The following is an 18,606-nucleotide window of genomic DNA, read 5'->3' as shown; positions in this document are numbered from 1 at the left end:
AAACCAACCCCCACCCAGACCTCACTGATGTAGGCAGCACCCACTGCCACAGGCTGGACAGGCCTGCACCCACCAGCCAAGTCCAGCTGGATCTTCACCACCACCACCATCACAATCCCTCCTCTCCGTCAGAGTCCAGCAAACAGTCGGAGCTCTCAGAGTCAGATAGTGAGATCACTGTGTCGTAAGACTTCAGAAAAGATTCACAGATTTGACACCACTCTTGATTCGTTTTACACAACAGTCCACTATAGTAAGACACTGTCAGCTGTGAAGGATGACAGTGATCGATGGAGGTGTGCTTGAGTCTGCTCTGTACATAGTTGTATTATCTCAGCCTCACCCTTTGTGCCATACGTCTGTACAGTGTTTATATGTAGTTCAGTATATCTGTATACAGTAAATAAAATATTCTGAGCTTTTTTTAATTTTTTTTTAGATATTTGTAGATTCAAATGTTTGAAACTTATATAATTTGTTCTTTTCATACATATTTTTATTCTCTATATTTTCTCAAATAAATCTTGACAAGTCTCAATGAAGTGTTCTGATATGAAATCTCATTGGCTTCATTTGAAACTCTATAGTGATCTAATGTTCTGTCAGCATTAGCTAGAACCAGCCTGTGAAACACTCTAGGCTGTTAGTCATCAGCTTAGTCTGCAGTGTCCCTGAATCTTTGAACTGCACCTGTGCTTTAGTCTAAACCTGCTGCTGTGAGCTTTAGACCTGTATACTACTTACTGCACATTAACATTTAAGATCATAGCGGTAAATAAACCTGCATATTTCTACAGTTCATATCATTAAAAAGTATATTGCCAGTAAGTGCCATATTATTATAGTAGTCTAAAATGAAAAGACGTTCACAAGCCGAGGTCCCACAGACGTCAACATTAGACGTTAAACAGACGTCACCTGGCATTAAAAAAAAAACCCCATTGACCACACAATTGGAATCATAGGATGAAAATAATTAATAAATGAAAGATGTATTAACTTCGATGTAAAGTAGGAGGGGCAGCGACCTCTGTGGGCCAGCTGCAACTGGTGACGTTCCAACTAAAGCTGCAAGAATACGTTTGAATGTTAGAGGTCAGATTTGTGCACAAACTTCTTCAGGAGAGGAATATAAAAAGTGACAAAACGTGATCAGTTACAAGCCACTGACCGTGTGAGACATTTAAGAGGCCAGGAACAGAGGAAAAACACTTTTTTGAGTGGAGATGACTCCACTCAAAAATACTTTATTGCCATTTTCCACTATGGATTATACAAGGAAAGCTGTAGTACAACCATGTAAGACTAGTACTGACATTCAAATGAAATAAAAAAATTGTGTTTCTTTTTTGACAGATTTAATCATCATAATAACAATGACTTAATTACACAAGTTTTGTTAATGCAAACTTTATTTACATGAGGAAAAAAACAATTAGACTTCATGCCATACTCTTTAAGCCTACAAACATATTGGAATGGCTGATGTTAAATAACTGAGGGAAGGTGTTAGTGGAGGACATTAAGTACAGTATTTAACAGCCAAATGGTAACCCCGCTGCACAGTCCACCACACAACTGAAACACCTGTACACAGCTAAGCACGCTTTTACAGCGGACAGCTTCTTAGTCCCCATTGGCTGAGAAGCAATGGTGGGTCGTGCTAAATTGTGCCACTTCTCCATAATAAAAGAGCCGTTTTTAAGCGTGTACCACCAAGTCTGAAGTTTTTATCAAAATCAAACACTACAGGTGATCATTTAGAGTTTGGCTGGCAGAAAAAAGTCTCAAAACCTTAAAATCTCAGGACTGAAAAAAACTGAATGCTTTCTAGAGGGCCAGACTACACTTAGAGGATAAAACTGGACAGACTATGTATGCAACCCTGTCCAAACACCTGTTAAAACAAAGAACTTCCTTAAACAGGCTTTCAGAGGTGTCAGTTTGAGCCCGTCAGGGTAGAAGACGACAGAGGACTTGATGCCACTGTGAAGTGCAGTTCAACTGATCTTGTGCCAGAAAAAATGTCTGAAAGTGATAGAAATCAGACACTTTGTTGATTAAAGTAAGTGCTGGAGCTTAAAGATCTATTTGCACTGTTATGAGAAGGGATTAACTATTAGCTTTGCTACCAACAATGCTCATGTTTACTTACCAACACAAATGTAACAAATGTGAACTTTCTGCACACACACCAAATGAGAGTGCAGTCCCAGTGCAAACAGAAGTTCAGCAGAAAATTACAAACTGACACTGTGAGCGTTCAGCCACAAGGGGGCAGTCACATGCTGCATTTACACAGCAAAAAATCAGGTGTCTCCATCCAAACACAGCAGCAGGGATGTTGCACGTCATAGTAAAACAGGATGAAACAACATTTCTTGACATTTGTTTTGTCCTGAAACCACATGAGAATCACTTCATAACAGTTAAGTGGTTAACCTATAAATATGTACAAACATATTGTGCCATGATACTCATACAGATGGGAGCATTATCATCACATCGTTTGTTTGGCTGGGAGGAAAAGTAAAATGTGTACATATGAGACAGATACAGGTGGGACAGCCGAGGGCAGGACAGATCAGTGGGGAGGGAAGGGAGGGGCGTGATGCCCACATCAAAGCTCACTCAGAGACTCTGCATTCAGCTTTTTGTGGAACAGAACTCTGAGAAATTTGAATAGCAGCCAAAAACACACGGATGGTTTCTTCAGTGTGTGTGTGTGTGTGTGTGTGTGTAGAGGCTGAACATCCCAGTCATAGCCTTGGTTCAATCTGAATGTACTCAAGTACAATCAGATTAGGGTGCATTTGATGTCTAATAACTTACAGGCACAGTGGGTGGAGTCCGGTTCAAACTGTAGGGTGCGTTTTATCTGCTGCTACCTGATTTGTTGATAGACGGGTGATCTTAAGAGTGCTTCCTATTTCCATCCTCCAGAAAATGAGTATACAGTAAGCACACAACAAGTTAAAAAGGAGGAGGTTTTATTTTCTACTACCAGCTCCACAGGCTTTTATGGATGAGATGAGGTGGTGATGCGGCGCTCCTTACTGCTGCTTGCTCTTTATCCTCTCCAGACGTTTCTTCAGGTCGTCCAGGTTGTCTGCCGGTGAAGCTGAGCGGGTGTGTGCGTGCGTCGGGGAATGGGAGTGTGTGTTGTGTTCCTGCTGGTACAGCTCTCGGGACTCTTTGAGTTGAGACAGCTTACTGTGGAGCATGTCGGTGGAGGAGGCCACCAACGGCTTAGAGGACAGCAAAGAGGAAATGGGAGGTCGCTGCTGAGGCTCGTCCTCACTTCCTCCAACACTCTGCTGCAGGTGGAGAGAGCAGGAAGGTGAAGAGATATGTTAGCCGCTATTATATATGCATACACACATGGCTTTTCTCTAATTCCAATGCATTCTGTTTTTCACTAGTTTGCTTTTTAAAATGACAGTGAGCTGACGTTAACAGACTTTACTGGACGATCCAACGAATCAGTTGGTACCAACCAAGCCGCAACCTCAGCGACTTCTTGGCTGATCCAATCAGGAAGCTCAAAAAACTGCAGTTTTCAGAGTGTCCACTAGGGGCAGGTTTCCTAATAGAGCAGTTTTTCATTGACCTCTTGAGTGACAGCTAGCCCCTGGTCCTCACTTCTCCTCGGAGGTATACGTCAGCCAGACGGACGTATCTCCCTCGGCCCAACGTCACATACATGCCCAAACACTCTCTGGCGCTGCCTCAAGCGGGAGCTACTTATTTGTTGGTTTCAGTCTTTTCGTTTGTTTTGTCGAATTAATCACATTTCGTGCATAAACGCTGAGACAATGGCTGGCCTAAGTTTTGTTACTGCTCTCTGTGTTCTTCTGATACTTTTTGTAACAGAGAACCTTGCCGGTAGTGATGGGGGCATTGTTCACATGTTTGAACAGCTGATTGCAGTGTGAAAGCCTTTGCTCCTGCCCGGAGACAGACCTGTGGTCCCGCAGGAGCTACGGAGGAGACATCGGGGCTGCAGGGCTGGAAACAAACGGAGGGAGAGAAGAAGAAGATATAAGCCAGCAGTCCCAGTGATTAGAATGGGAAACGTGAGGTCTTTGGGGAATAAGATGGACACACTTTCAGCGCTGGTGAAGACCCGGAGGGAGTACCGCAAGTGTAGCTTATTTTGCTTCAGTGAAACATCGCTTGCACTCGCACATCCCGGACTGCAGCGTCGAGGTTCCCGGTTACGGTTTGGTACGTGGAGAGAGATTGTTCCAAAAGGCGGAAGAAGGAGGGTGGTGGGCTTGCACTTTATGATTGAGAGGTGGTGCAATCCCGGACATGTCTGTGTGAAGGAACGTGTCTGTACCACAGACATTGAACTGCTGGCTGTGGGAATGCGTCCGTATTATTTGCAGAGGGAGTTCACGTCCGCCATTGTTATCGCTGTCTACATTCCCCTGTCAGCTGATCCAGCTGTAACCTGTAAGGTTATCAGCTCGGCCACCACAAAACTGCAGACTGAACATCCGGATGTGTTCATGGCTATTACAGGTGATTTTAATCCTGCCTCACTAAACAACACCGTAAATAATTTCCATCAGTATGTTGACTGTCCCACCAAAGACAATAAAACATTGGATTTATCATATGCTAATGCCATGGACGCATATGATGCCATGGGGAGGACATTGATAAAATGACCAACTGCATTACGGACTATATTAGATTCTGCGAGGACACCACCATGCCAGCCCGGACCGTTCACTGCTTCTCCAATAACAAGCCCTGGATTACCAGTGACCTGAAGGCCCTCCTGAACAAGAAGTAGAGGGTTTTCAGGTCAGGAGACAGAGAGGAGCAGAGGAGAGTGCAGCACGAACTACGAGAAATGCTGAGGACGGGCAAGGACAACTATAGGAGAAAGCTGGAGGCCAAACTGCAACAGAACAGTGTGAGGGATGTAAGGGCAGGAATGAAGCACATCACAGGGATGAAGGGGAAAGACAGGCAGACATCTGGGAGCCTGGATACAGCTAACCAGTATAACCAGTTTTTTCAACAGGTTTAGAGCCTACTCACACTGTCCTTTTGGCCGCGGCCAAAACCGTTTTTTCAGCTAAAGCCTAGTACCTTTAAGCAGTGTGAGTGCACCCGCTCCGGCCACAACTGCGGCCAGCGGGCCGTCCACGGCCCGCTTGAAAGAGGTGGGCTTTAGCGGAGCCGTTTGCACATGTACGAGCACGAGCGTGCGCACGTGTACGAGCACGAGCACGAGCCCTACGGCAGTAGCGTTATGTCCGCCTGTTCGGACATGTAAATAGAAGGACGGACCATGCGCGGACATTTAACAACAACAACAATGGCGGTGAAAGGTTCATGTTGGTGTGATGCGGAGGTGGAGTGTCTACTGCAGATCTGGTCGGATGAAAATATTCAAAAACAGTCGACAAGACGCACAAAAACTCTGAGGTCTATGGAAAGATTTGTAAACAAAGCCACACACGCGATCAATGCGTGTGACGTGTTACGGCGTGATGGAGTATGGACAGCAAGAAGCATTGGCCGGCCCTGGCAGTGTGAGTACAAACGGGGCTAGCTCACCTCCTGCTGCCCCTACAACCCAACCCCCCACACACTCACACTGCCCTGCTATCTCATCAGGAAGAGGGCTAAACAAAGCTCCAAGTTATCAGTTATTTTCAAGGGGTAACACCAGCAACATCATGAAACACAGGTCATTGTCAGAGGGACAACTTTGCTGCTCGTACAAGCAACTGACACAAGTCAAACAAACTTGGCACACACCACCATCCATATGGTGTGTCTGGTGTGATGTGCCCTCATGTGTGCCTCCCCAGCCATGTTCCAACCAGTGTAGCATGAAAGCATGGTAGAATCATAGATATTATGTTTATATATCCATATAGGTGGTGGCTAGCCAACTAACCAGTCAATCGTCACAGCAATCCACCAATTCTCTGGGACACCCGTTGACCCGCTGTCTGCCCCTGAGCACCCACTATCCTCCACCCTCACCCCTCCAGTAAAAGGGGCAGTCAAGGGTTAAATAAGAAGCTCTGGATGGATCTAATTTATTGATTTTGAAAAGTAACTGATAAAAAACAAACTGACTAAACCTTTGTTTACATTTTGTTTGTGATGCACTAATCAATGACAGAGTTAGACAAATTAACTTAAATGGTCAATTTGATGAAAGCTCAGTAAGCGATTGAGTGTGAGAGAGAGAGCGGGTGTGTGAGTGTGTGTGAGAGAGAGAGAGGGTGTGTGAGTGTGTGTGAGAGAGAGAGAGTGAGAGTGAGAGTGAGAGTGAGAGTGAGAGTGAGAGAGAGAGAGAGAGAGAGAGAGAGAGAGAGAGAGAGAGAGAGAGAGAGAGAGAGAGAGAGAGAGAGAGAGAGCTGACCCTGGAGGTGTTTTCCAGGCCTTGTCTCTGTCTGAGGATCTTGAGTCTCTCATAGTAAACAGCTGGTTTTAGCTCTTCATTGTTGCTGCTCAAACTGAAGTCCACACCATGCTGAGGGATCACTGCAGAGACACATACACACAAACGTTACTCTACATGCCTGACATGCTCCTGACCAAAGTGCACAGTGACAGCTTCTTGTTGTACCTGCTGAGGTCTGGATGCGCGTCTTGCCTCTCTCTCAGATTCGATCACACGTAGGCCTCGCTCCACGTAGCTCTGGAAGAACTGGACGTGTTTTTGAGGAAGGGCTCCAGGTCTGCATCAGAGTACTTCTGTTTGTACTCATACAACTCAGTCAAACCCTGAGAACAAGAATGGACACATTACTGAAACATCAGTGTTTTCCAAGCCCTTTGTCATAATACACGTGAATCTGTGAAGGTTTTCTGTAATGGAACCATTCCTCTCAGGTTTTGACTCGAGAATGTTTTTCAGCACAGAGCTGAACTGACCTCTTTAGTGTTCTCCTTTGAGCCGATCTTCTTGAAGATTTCAGACAGAATGTCACTGACCTTTGCTTTTGACATCCGATCCTCCTGGTAATAAAACACAAAAGACGAATTCATGTTCCAGCCATCATCAGAATTAATTTAGATACACCGTGACCCTGAAGACTAGAGCTACTGCTTTCATGATCATTCTCGACAGGAACCTAAAGGCTCATTTATGTTCCATTTCGTGCATAAATAGACACACATTATCAACGTTCTAAATTTCCCTGCCCTCATGCTTTCATGCTCCTTTACATTGGAATGGACGTTGAGCAAAAGATCCTCTAGAGGGCGTTGTTTAGATTAAAAAAATTACCAAACCCAAACTTCTGGTTTGGCTGAGATGGAGTAGACACAGGTTGAGTCTTGCTCCCGCAACTTTTGATGATTTCACTTTTCAGGACCCCGAAAGTCACTACAATAGTAATATTCATCTCGTCTGACAGACACACATCCTTAATATGCCAACGCATTCGACCAGACAGACTGTTAAAGACCATGGGACGAAAGCTAGCCCCGCAGAGGAGGCAGGTGGCGATATTAGCATGGCGGCCATTACTAAGCTCTTGAAAGCGTACTGTGTAGCCCTCTCCGCCAAGTTTAAAGCCCTCTCCACCGATTTGAACGCCTTCATTTCACCGCTCGAAGCAAAGCTGGACCACGTCCATGTCACAGTATCCGACCACGCTCAGAAGATAGGCTCCCTCAAGGTAAATTCGCCTTCGTGCCAGGCACTGGAAGCTCGTTCACATGTGGTTTGCTATTATATATTTTCTTCACAGCTTTATTTTATTCTGGATGTTTATCACCCAACGCCATAGGGTTATCTGAAGTTTTTTATTTTCTGTGACTAGTTCAGTCGAAGTGTTTTACTGCAGCCTGGCACTTATCATGGGCTGATGTGCGGAGGTGACCTGTACCAGTGCAGTGTATGCACTCTGGCCTAGGGTGGACGGTGGGACCTCGTATAGACAGATATTCTATTTCGCTTGTTTGATGTGGAGAGAGGCCTTCATGACCTGCCTGCCCTGAGGCATCTTGGCGCCCTCTGCTGGCTAATTTAATTTGTTTTATTTGACATGGCTGCCACTATTTTTTATTATCATCGGTATTATTCTCATGTGACTCAAGAGGTCAAACACTGTTAGTTAAGGGAGGAAACCCTGGAAGCTTAGTTTAGCTGTGAGCTGCGAGCTGGAGAGCTCAGATTATGGTTTTTTTCTATGGGAGTAGCCCTCAGATTGGTCACAATTGTTTTTGTTAGTTTCCTTTTATGTTGTTTTGCTCTGTTTTATGTGTGTCTGGGTTTTTTTTTTTTTTTGCCTTTTTACCCTTCCTCCCAACTCTCTTTCTCCACTACTACAGAATACTTTAAGGTCAAGGAGTTTCATTCTAACTTATTATCATTGTTCCTATGGCTAATGCTGTAAAGACAGGTACTGGAGTGCGTCTGATTTTTTTGCAATACTAAGGGAATGAACGATGTGATCAAAATTGGTAAGTTCCTGACACAGTTACAGCACATTCAGGGGGGATGTGATGATTCTGCAGAAAACATCTCATATCAGCTGAAACCCCGCGTATTAAGAGGGCGTGGATGAGTCACTTATTCCATTCCAAATTTACAGATAGAGTTAGAGGGGCAGCTATCATCATTCATAAAAGGGTCCTGTTTGAGCCAACAAATGTAATCCTAGATACTGACGGCCACTATGTCATAGTTTTGGGCACACTCCAGAACACACCACTGGTCTTAGTTTCGGTTTATGCGCCCACCTGGGACGATGAACAGTTTAATAGTATAGTAAGTTTAAAGATTTTGTTGCGACCCAAATCCGCTCTTAGATAGAGTTTAAAACACTTAATAAAATTTTATTCACTGTCCGCCATGGGCTCATACTGAGATAACATCTTCCTCCTACTCTTTGCATTCTACAATTTGCTCACAGCTCCCATAACTGCCCACAAGGTCTCATCCAATCCAGTTGCATTCTACGATTTGCTCACAGCTCCCTATAACTGCCCACAAGGTCTCACCCAATCCAGTCGTTGTTAATGCCATTAAAATTTGGATCCAGTTCAGGAAGCAGTACGGCTTGCAAAGGGCTTGGACTCTTGCCCCAGTTTTGAATAATTATGCGTTTCTCCCTTCATGCACTGACCGTATGTTCCGCATATGGTCAGATAAGGGCCTCAAAACTCTAAAGGACCTGTATGACGGAGGTGTTTTTGCGTCCTTTGCATCTATGTCGGACAAATACAGCCTGCCTAATAGCCACTTTTTTGGTGCCTTCAAATGAGACATTTTATCCAGAAGCAATTCCCACATTTTCCGAAACCCCCCCCCCCCCCCCCCCACCAATGCTAAACTGGCTAAAATATACCCTAGTCACAGTGCTGCTTGTAACCGCTGTAAGCAGTCCCAAGCCAACCACGCACACATGTTCTGTTCGTGCCCAAAGCTTGCTGAATTTTGGTCCGATATATTGCAAACCCTCAAACAGGCTCTTAAATTTGGCACCAAATCCCCTGACTGCTCTTTTTGGGCTTCCACCATCTAAAAACCTGCTCATTACTACACGTGTCGTGGCCTTTACCACCCTGCTCGCCAGACGTAACATTCTCATTAAATGGAAACATGTTTCTCTACCAACTCATAACAGTTGGATACATGAAATTTTACAATGTCTCTTGTTAGAAAAGTTAAGATTTTCACAGAGGGGATCTTTGTCAGCATTCCACCAAACTTGGGACCCACTGCTGGCTCTAATTAGTAATAGTCTTACTGTTAAGACAAAAGATGAAAAAAAAGTTTATGACAACAACAAACATGGCGACAACGGAGGAGATAAGGATCCTGCGTCTGTTGAGAAGGAGCCAAAATGGCGGCAGCGTCGTAGACAGCGGTGGTCTGTGAGACACTAAATACAGCCTGGAGTGTGGACGGAGAATTCAAGACACTGGTATTACAGATGAGAGAAACTGATGACGAACGTCACTTTCAGTATTTCACGATGTCCGTTGGGGCTTTTGATGACTTGCTCGCTCCTGCTAATCACAGACCTTTCTGTGTACAGTGCCTGAAACTGCCAACACGATTTCTACGGTACTGCACCGTATCATAGACTGTATAAAAAATGGACGTAGCATATCCGTCAAGTTCCATTCTTTCAACTTGATCCAATCGTCTCCATTTTGTCAGACTTTGACTCCCCCTCATTTCCTCTTACCAAAAAAAGGCATTGATGTGATGTTAGGGGAGGGAGATCTGTCCATCTGGCTGACATATACCTCCGAGGCGAAGTGAGGGCCAGAGGCTAGCTGTCACTCAAGAGGCCGCGCCCCTAATTATTAAGACATTTTAATCTCCAATAAAATAAAAACTAGCCTGGTATAAAAAAATCCAACCCCTTCAGAAATATCAGATATGGTCACAAGTCACTTTTTGCAAGTCCAAGTCAGGTCTCAAGTCTCTGAGGGCAGCAGAGTCCTAATCAAGTATCTTATGGTTTTAATTAAAAATAAAAAAGAGTTGGAGTGCAACTGTATTGTACAAGGTCCCAACTAATAACACCTTATAATCTAGTGTAAATAAAGAAAGTCTGCTGCTCGCTTTACCTGAACTTATCCTCAAAGCAATTTCAGTCAAAAACAACTGGACTGGTTGTTTGTCTAGGAAGACGTTTCACCTCTCATCCAAGAGGCTTCATCAGTTCATGTACGCATCTGACCAGGCTGGGACTGGTCCAACTAACTGGTGTGGAGATCCAGGTATTTAACCTCTCACAAGGCCGATGATGTCACTGAAACCCTTTGTGCTCCAAGTGCCCACGCCCGTCGTTAGAGTGACAGTCGGTGGTGGGCAGTTGGTTTCGACGACGTTAGTGCTCTATTGAGTCTGAACGACAGTCGTTGGGGTGACCCGGGCCATGTGTGAAGAGTTGTCCTTTGAGGTTAAATTGTTGAATCTCCTGGGAAGGGATGAAAGGGCGGCATTGTAAATTGGAGATAAGTGGTGTCTCAGACCCCCTCCTCTGTTTAGCGATGGTTTCTCCACTTTTACATAGATGGCTTCTTTTACTCCTCTTTCAAACCATCTGTCCTCTCTGTCCAAGATTTGGACATTGCTGTCATCAAAGGAGTGGGCTTTCTCCTTGAGGTGTAAGTGGACAGCCGAGTCCAGGCCTGAGGAGTTAGCTCTCCTGTGTTGGGCCATGCGTTTATGCAGTGGTTGTTTTGTTTCTCCAATGTAAAGATCTTTGCATTCCTCGTTGCATTGGACAGCATAAACCAGGTTGCTTTTGTGGTGGTGTGGTGTTCTGTCCTATCAGCTGAAACCCCGCGTATTAAGAGGGCGTGGATGAGTCACTTATTCCATTCCAAATTTACAGATAGAGTTAGAGGGGCAGCTATCATCATTCATAAAAGGGTCCTGTTTGAGCCAACAAATGTAATCCTAGATACTGACGGCCACTATGTCATAGTTTTGGGCACACTCCAGAACACACCACTGGTCTTAGTTTCGGTTTATGCGCCCACCTGGGACGATGAACAGTTTAATAGTATAGTAAGTTTAAAGATTTTGTTGCGACCCAAATCCGCTCTTAGATAGAGTTTAAAACACTTAATAAAATTTTATTCACTGTCCGCCATGGGCTCATACTGAGATAACATCTTCCTCCTACTCTTTGCATTCTACAATTTGCTCACAGCTCCCATAACTGCCCACAAGGTCTCATGGATGTACTAATTGCTTTGAGGATAACGATGACCTGGACGAATGAGAACATTCACAGGCTTATTTACCTGAACTTATTACACACCTGAAACTCCAGGTCCTGCTCTCATTGGAGGATTTTAAGACATTTGATAATAACTTGGAGGCAAGTTAGTAGATATTCTGCATTATATATTCATGATTATGATGTATTTTTGCTTATTTTACTAATTTGATACATTTTAGTTGTAATATAGTCATGTATTTTACATTGGGCTGCTCATTATGTTTGTCAGAAACGGTGTCAGTCGTGCTGCTGTCTGTCTCAGAGCACTCTGAAAAAAGAGATGTTTAATGTCAGCGAGCTCTTTCTGTGAAATAAATAAAAAATCCTCCAAAAAAGCCTCTCAAACACAGTGTAATTGCAAAAGCTTATGACCCCATAACGTTAATGTTTTTGCGTTAACAATAAACCGTAAACGTAAACTTGCCTTCAGCCGACAATAATAATTAACGAGTATTTCTCCCTGTAGAACGGCGTTAGCCAGCAGATGGAGGCACCGACAAGAAAATCCTTAAATAACATATATTTTTAAAGTAATGCCAATCTAAAAATGAATCTCTCACAAAGCTAACATTAGTAATAAGCCAACGTGATTTATTTATGCAGCTGAGCTTAACACAGTTTAGACAATGTATATTTAAGTTAGAGCGACTTCCTGTTTCATGGCGAGAAGCCCAAAATTATTGGTTATTACATTACCCAACATGCACAAAACATGCCATATGTTTCCGTACATGAATCCAGAATCCACAATGGAAATTTCATGTAAATCGGATAATCTTTGTAATTTTTCATCCTGCCAATGGGGGGCGCTAGCAGTGTCCATATTGAGATGTAGGTGTGTTCAGGCCATGACTCTTGTCATACATGAGGAATTTGGTGCAGATTGAACAATGTATGTGTGTCCTGTTTCTTAACTATGGCAAAAGGCCTAACTTTGATGCTTATCTAAGGCGATATGGAGCAAAAAATAGAAAAAGTGCAGAGTACCGTTTAATCAGACATGTCTTTAGATGATACTGGCTGATTTTTAAGTCAATCGTGTTAAATCCCTAGGAGGAGTTTGTTAAAGTACGACACGGGCAAATGTGCAAAAATGGCCATCAAATTCCAAAGGGCCGACTTTCGGATATACTTCCAAGGGGCTTTTTTGTATGTCTGAGTGGGTTCTATATATTCACCGGTTTTCATAAATTTACGTCAATCTAGGAGTTGGGGCTGAATTCCAGGGGGCACCAGGGAGTCAATATGCCGCCCCCAATTTTGAAAACACTGAAATATGTAAATTTTCACCACCGCCGAATGATCTGTGAAGTTTGGAGAGTTTTTGAATATGATAAAGCTACCAATAAGGCAATTCACTGGGGTGTGTGTGTGTGTGTGTGTGTATACATAAATAATTTTAGCAATTTCAATAGGGCCTTCGCTGAGCGACTTTCAGTCTGGGCCCTAAAGCCCCCCCCCCCCCCCCGATATAATGGTAGGGGAAACACTGCGCCCGTATCCGTATCTAACGTAAAGCATAAATGAGCCTTAATACAACGTGTGTGGTGTATGTGTTGCTCACCGTGTGTAGACCAGTCTTCTCGTTGCCACGGTCACTCTTGAGTCCTGACAGGTTTCCAGAGTGTTTGACCACCCGCCTCAGATGGGCCTCCAACTCTGACTCATTACGATTCTCTATCATTGATAGGTGGTCCAGGATCTGTTTATGAATGTATTAATAATATCATAACCAAAATATCAAAACTCAATAAGTAAAAAATAAATATAGTTAACAGCAGAACAATAACTAAGAATATGATTGAACCCCCATTGTGTGTGTGTGTGTGTGTGTGTGTGTTACCTTGGCCCCCGTGAGCTTGCAGAGTGTGTGTAGCAGAGTCTTGAGGGTTCTGTGTGGAACGTCACTCTTGAGCTGCTTGAGTTTCTCTTTGGGATAAACCTTCATGAAGTTGTGGACGTCCAGTAAGATCCGATCCAGGTTGATGTTGTTGATGGTCTCTGGGAGGAAGCGGATCATCCTCCACAAACACTGAAGAAACACACGAGTCAGTCTGAGGCGTGACACAGCATGTTATCAGATAGCAGTGGCAGTATGAGGACGTTAGATCCTGGCCTTACCTTCATGACCAGCTCAGAGAACATGGGAGGGGCTGTCGTGACTAAACTGTCCTGAAGCAAAACCAACAGAGCACTGCAGAGAGGGATAGAGGGATTGAGGGCTTCAACTAAACAGATTCAAAAGGTTTCTTCTAAAATCATTTCACACCAGAGGTTGGCTATATAAGGCGGACCCTGTCGATGCACATTCTACCTGCATTGGAACCGTTCAGAGACTCCAGTCTAGGCCTGCCACTGACTAATATTTTATCAGAAACACTGATAAGCACGTATTGAAACATTTTAGAAACAGTAAAAACATTTTTTTTTTTTCCTAAATGCGTCGCCCAAACATATTGACGTCATCGATTATGACAACTAAACGCAGCAGCCCTACTCAGTCTGCAGTGAAGTTTAGACACTTCACTGATAAACCAGAGAATTGTTTTTCAGTTTTGGTATCACATCTACAGTTCAGTCCATACTCACATGCCTGCTGTTTGAGAAATTAAAGGTTCTCTTTGGCCTTTCTGACCTCTACTAGTGCAATGTAGGTGTTTTTCTCTGGGACAGTGTTTTGTTCCTCATGCGTGCACATGCATGTGGGTTACACAATGAAGTCATACCAAGCATCACACAGCACTGAAGCGTGTTAGTAAGGCTCGATACATGGTCCACAAATGACACGCAAACGACAACACCTGGCCCAGCTGACACAAACACACTGACTGTTCACTGCTTGAGCTGGGCAGGTAAAGTACATCAGTCCTTAAGGGGGGATGGTGCTAATCAGACCGTTTTCATGACTACAGTTGTAAACATAAAAAATGGAGTCTGTGGAGGAATGTGTAGTGTATTTTTTGCACAGAAGGAAGAAAAAGAGAAAATAGACGATGGAATGTGTGTCTGAAGAGGTGAGCCGAAACAAGGGCTCAGCTTTCTCCTGGTGTTTGATGTTCTTGCATGCCAACAACTCTCTGAAGGCAGCTCATGCTTTCGTTGTGTTCTGATTTTCAGGGGACATGCTCCAGAACACAATGACATGTGATAACGATCTTGTGTAGGTTAAATCAGCATTACTGCACGAACATCACAGGATTTCAAATACTTAAAAGCCAATAAAGTAAACCTTTGTGAAGCCAATTTGTTTAAAACACATGTCTGAGTTCGAGAATACACAAGACGTGTTTTGGTGATTAATGCTGAATGACGAAAACTCAACAGGGCACCTGTACATGAACCATTATATTAGGGGGCGCAGATCGTTTGTTGAATTGTTTGGGAAGGGGCTCCACTCCTAACTGAGACTGAAACTTCTCAGAGATCCTTTATTATTTAGTTTGAGAAGATGATTCACTCCTACAAAATACAACCAAAGTTTTTGATTTTTGATTTAACTATGGACTTTTTATGTTGGGGAACATTATTTGGACTTTTGGACAATTGTTTAAAAGACATTTTCTGATGCAGAATGTAGCTCATTGTGGCTGTAATTATTGCCTGCATAATTGTGATCCTTCTGTCTGGTGATTTTTAACGCCTTTTAACACTGATTAATTTATCCATGTGGGGACTGACCTTTCAATACGAACCTAACCATTGCATTGTCTGATTAAACACTGACTGGCACGCTGAGAAAAGAACATTCAGGCAATCAGCTACAGTGGAAAGGCATGAAAACCATGATTCCTTTAAATTTTTTGTCATTGTCATTTTCTACTAATATAAATTACAACATGTATTGTAAATTATTGACAAAAATGTACATGCTGTGATTATATCACCAGTACTGATTGACTAATAGTTCATTTATAACTGGTGTTGTTCATCACACTTGCGTTTGCATACAGAGATGTGTGAACCACATCGGACAGTTAAACAGTTAGCTTTACCCGTCCAACTCTGATGGCGAAAAAAGTTCACTTGTCACTAAATAAACACTCACTTGACTTCACATTACATCCGGGGGATATTTGTGTTATCTACCCTGCAGCTCTCTGAACTCTCTAAACAAGTCCTCATGTCAGTCAGCTCCATGTTTCTCCAAGTTGGACGTGTTGGCTCCCTTGGTCTGTATCGATTTAAAGAATCGTTTACAGACGGGCTGTGTGATTTCCATGGGCTTAGACGGTCAGCAGGAGCATTCATGCCACTTCCAGCCATGTCTGTCTCACTCTGTTTGAGTGACATTTAACTATGAATCCATGTCCACTGCACACAGACATGCTGCCCTGCTGTTGCACTAAGTTCATAAAGTAAAGATACTAATAAAACATGAGATAGTATTGTTTGTAACGGCTCGGTACCGCCCTACCTTTTTATAATCGGTTTACCGTGCAACAATAGTGCACAGTTTAGGCTATTTGCTGGTGAATAAATGCGAATAAACTCCTCAAGACCCAAGCCAAATTCTAACTGCTGATTAAAGTGAAGGGAGTTAGCCCTGAAAGTTAGCAACAAGACGTCCTACAGACCCAGTGAAATAAAATAACTATCGGGCTTTTGAAAAAGATGACATAATATGATGAATCCCTTCACACTAACCTAAATATGTTCGTTTGGTCCGACTTCTCCAGGACTCTGGTTACCAGCAGGTTGACGGATCTGATGAGCTGCTGTGCATCTTCCATGTCCTCCACTCTGCCGTCCAGCATCAGTGTTATCACGCCGTGCATCAGGTCCTTCAACACACCCATTGAAGCCTCTCTGGCCAAGGACTCCATAGAGAACAACTAACAGAAAGATGAGGACAGATGTAAGTGTCTCATCATCATTATCTTCAGTCAATCTCAGGTTCCTAATCAACCCCATCAACGTAGTTATTGTTGCTGACACTTCACGTTAGCGTATGTAGCAGGGTAGCTGCGGGCAGTGACTCACAGATAGCATGTTTCCTATGATGCAGCTGTATAGTTTGATGATGTCCTTCTTGTCCAGCCGGTCATCAGCCATGTGCGTGCTGTAGATGAGCCTCAGCTGCATGAAGGTAGCAATGAGGAACTGATCAATGTGTCCCGACATGACTTCTGCTTTGTCCTCCTGCCGCAACACCTCATCGATCTGACACACACACACACACACACACACACACACACACACACACACACACACACACACACACACACACACACACACACACACACACACACACACACACACACACACACACACACACACACACACACACACACACACACACACACACACACACACACACACACACACACACACACACACACACACACACACACACACACACACACACACACACACACACACACACACACACGTTAAAAGATGTTGGCTGTTTGAATGATCAAGTCACTGTAATAAAAGGCCTTTGAATTATTTCATGACTTTTGGAGCACCTGGATTGACTTCCTGTTTATCCAAGAGTACCTGAGACTTGCTTTTTTTTCTACATTTGAGAACAGAGCAAACAGTCCTCTTTTCCTTTTTGGCCTTAATGGATACTTCTATGGCACAGTTATTTGTTCAATTCTGGATTAATTTGAACTTTCAGCCTGATCAGAACCCGACTTGATCGATCAAGACAAAGACAAGGCCCAAAGCCGGTCTGACCACATGCTCATGATCAAACAAAGGGGACGCAAGTACAATATTGTTTATTTAATATTACACAAAGATGAATATGCCACCCTCTTCTGGATAGAACTCCCAAATCCTTCATCTTACTAGCTACTGACAGTGATTTTGTTGTTGTGATTATTAATCATATTCCTAAATTAAAGCTCCAGTTGACAAATCTGGCAGATCGAGTTGACACAGTTAAATTTCGAATGTTTACAGCTCTCACGGCCCTCCCCCTCTACCACCAAGCTCCTCGGCTCCCTCCCATCGAGTGCTCGTCAGTGCGTGTGCACCAGATTCCTGTGAACGTGCTTGTGTCTTTCTCATCAATAAAAAACATGGCGTACATGCTACATGGAGGTAGGCTGGCTAACTTACTCATAGATAGCAACTGCTAACATTTAGCGTATGCCTAGCTTGAGGCGCGTGCCTGTGATATTGTAACATGCGTGAGGGGGGAGGGAACAAACTGTGGCTGAGAGTCAGCTCTGCGCTGAGTGGACAGGATGATACGGCCCGGTGGATTTTTGCAAAACAAACAACAGGCTCTAGGTGCATGTAGGGGTCCGTGTTTTTTCTAAAACCGGATGATTTATGTTGTTCTATCGGCGCATAGTGTTGGCTTCAGTGAATACGATCAAACAAATGTTGCTGACCGCAACTTTAATAGTTTAGTATGTTTCACTTGATATTAGCTGTCACTTTCCCTTATTTATATCATTATTTTTTATCTTTGATAATTATTTATGATAGCTAATATTAATTGATAACCATATAAAAGAACCTTTCTGAACAGAATTGAATCAGTTGATGCAATTTTGGCAATTCCAAGGTCCATTGTACTTTTGCCAAGACATTTAACAATAAGCTACCGATCAATTTAGCAATACCGAACATTTTAAACACAAAAGATGGACTACATAAATTTGGTCATAAATGAATTGTGACGAAGTGACGTCACAGAGGCCTTTTGCATGCTTTCATACCTGTGCCAGTGCCTGTATGCTGTTGTTAATGTCACCGCTAGCCACCTGAGAGATGACAAAGTTAATGGTGGATGCCGTGCTGTTGTGGAGGTCATCAAAGTGTGGTGAGACAGCACGCATCCTTTGAACACAAAAAGACAAACAATATTCAATGTTTTGAATGCTTCACTTTCCACCTGAGCTGTGTCTGTGCT

At 43.5% G+C, this 18,606-nt stretch overlaps 2 protein-coding genes across 2 annotated transcripts in view; one reads left to right on the top strand and one right to left on the bottom strand.

Annotated features, from left to right (window-relative positions):
* Positions 1 to 188, top strand: part of LOC310948887 (homeobox protein DBX1-B-like) — a gene marked incomplete at both ends in the record, with an annotated part of 5,105 nt that extends 4,917 nt beyond the window's left edge. Inside the window, one exon of the mRNA XM_083916169.1 lies at positions 1 to 188. This exon is cut by the window's left edge and continues 100 nt beyond it. Coding sequence (XP_083772295.1) covers positions 1 to 188 — 188 coding nt within the window.
* Positions 189 to 1,198: 1,010 nt separating this feature from the next.
* Positions 1,199 to 18,606, bottom strand: part of ckap5 (cytoskeleton associated protein 5) — a 79,519-nt gene continuing 62,111 nt past the window's right edge. The window contains 12 exon segments of the mRNA XM_083916810.1: positions 1,199 to 3,317; positions 6,398 to 6,519; positions 6,605 to 6,634; positions 6,637 to 6,690; positions 6,693 to 6,762; positions 6,913 to 6,996; positions 13,300 to 13,437; positions 13,579 to 13,767; positions 13,857 to 13,929; positions 16,380 to 16,567; positions 16,716 to 16,895; positions 18,413 to 18,533. Coding sequence (XP_083772936.1) covers positions 3,054 to 3,317; positions 6,398 to 6,519; positions 6,605 to 6,634; positions 6,637 to 6,690; positions 6,693 to 6,762; positions 6,913 to 6,996; positions 13,300 to 13,437; positions 13,579 to 13,767; positions 13,857 to 13,929; positions 16,380 to 16,567; positions 16,716 to 16,895; positions 18,413 to 18,533 — 1,513 coding nt within the window. The 3' untranslated portion in view covers positions 1,199 to 3,053.

The sequence above is a fragment of the Echiichthys vipera genome (genome assembly GCF_963691815.1).
Source record: "Echiichthys vipera genome assembly, chromosome: 7".
In the NCBI taxonomy this organism is placed as follows: domain Eukaryota; kingdom Metazoa; phylum Chordata; class Actinopteri; order Perciformes; family Trachinidae; genus Echiichthys; species Echiichthys vipera.
This window is presented reverse-complemented; position numbering and strand designations above follow the sequence as displayed.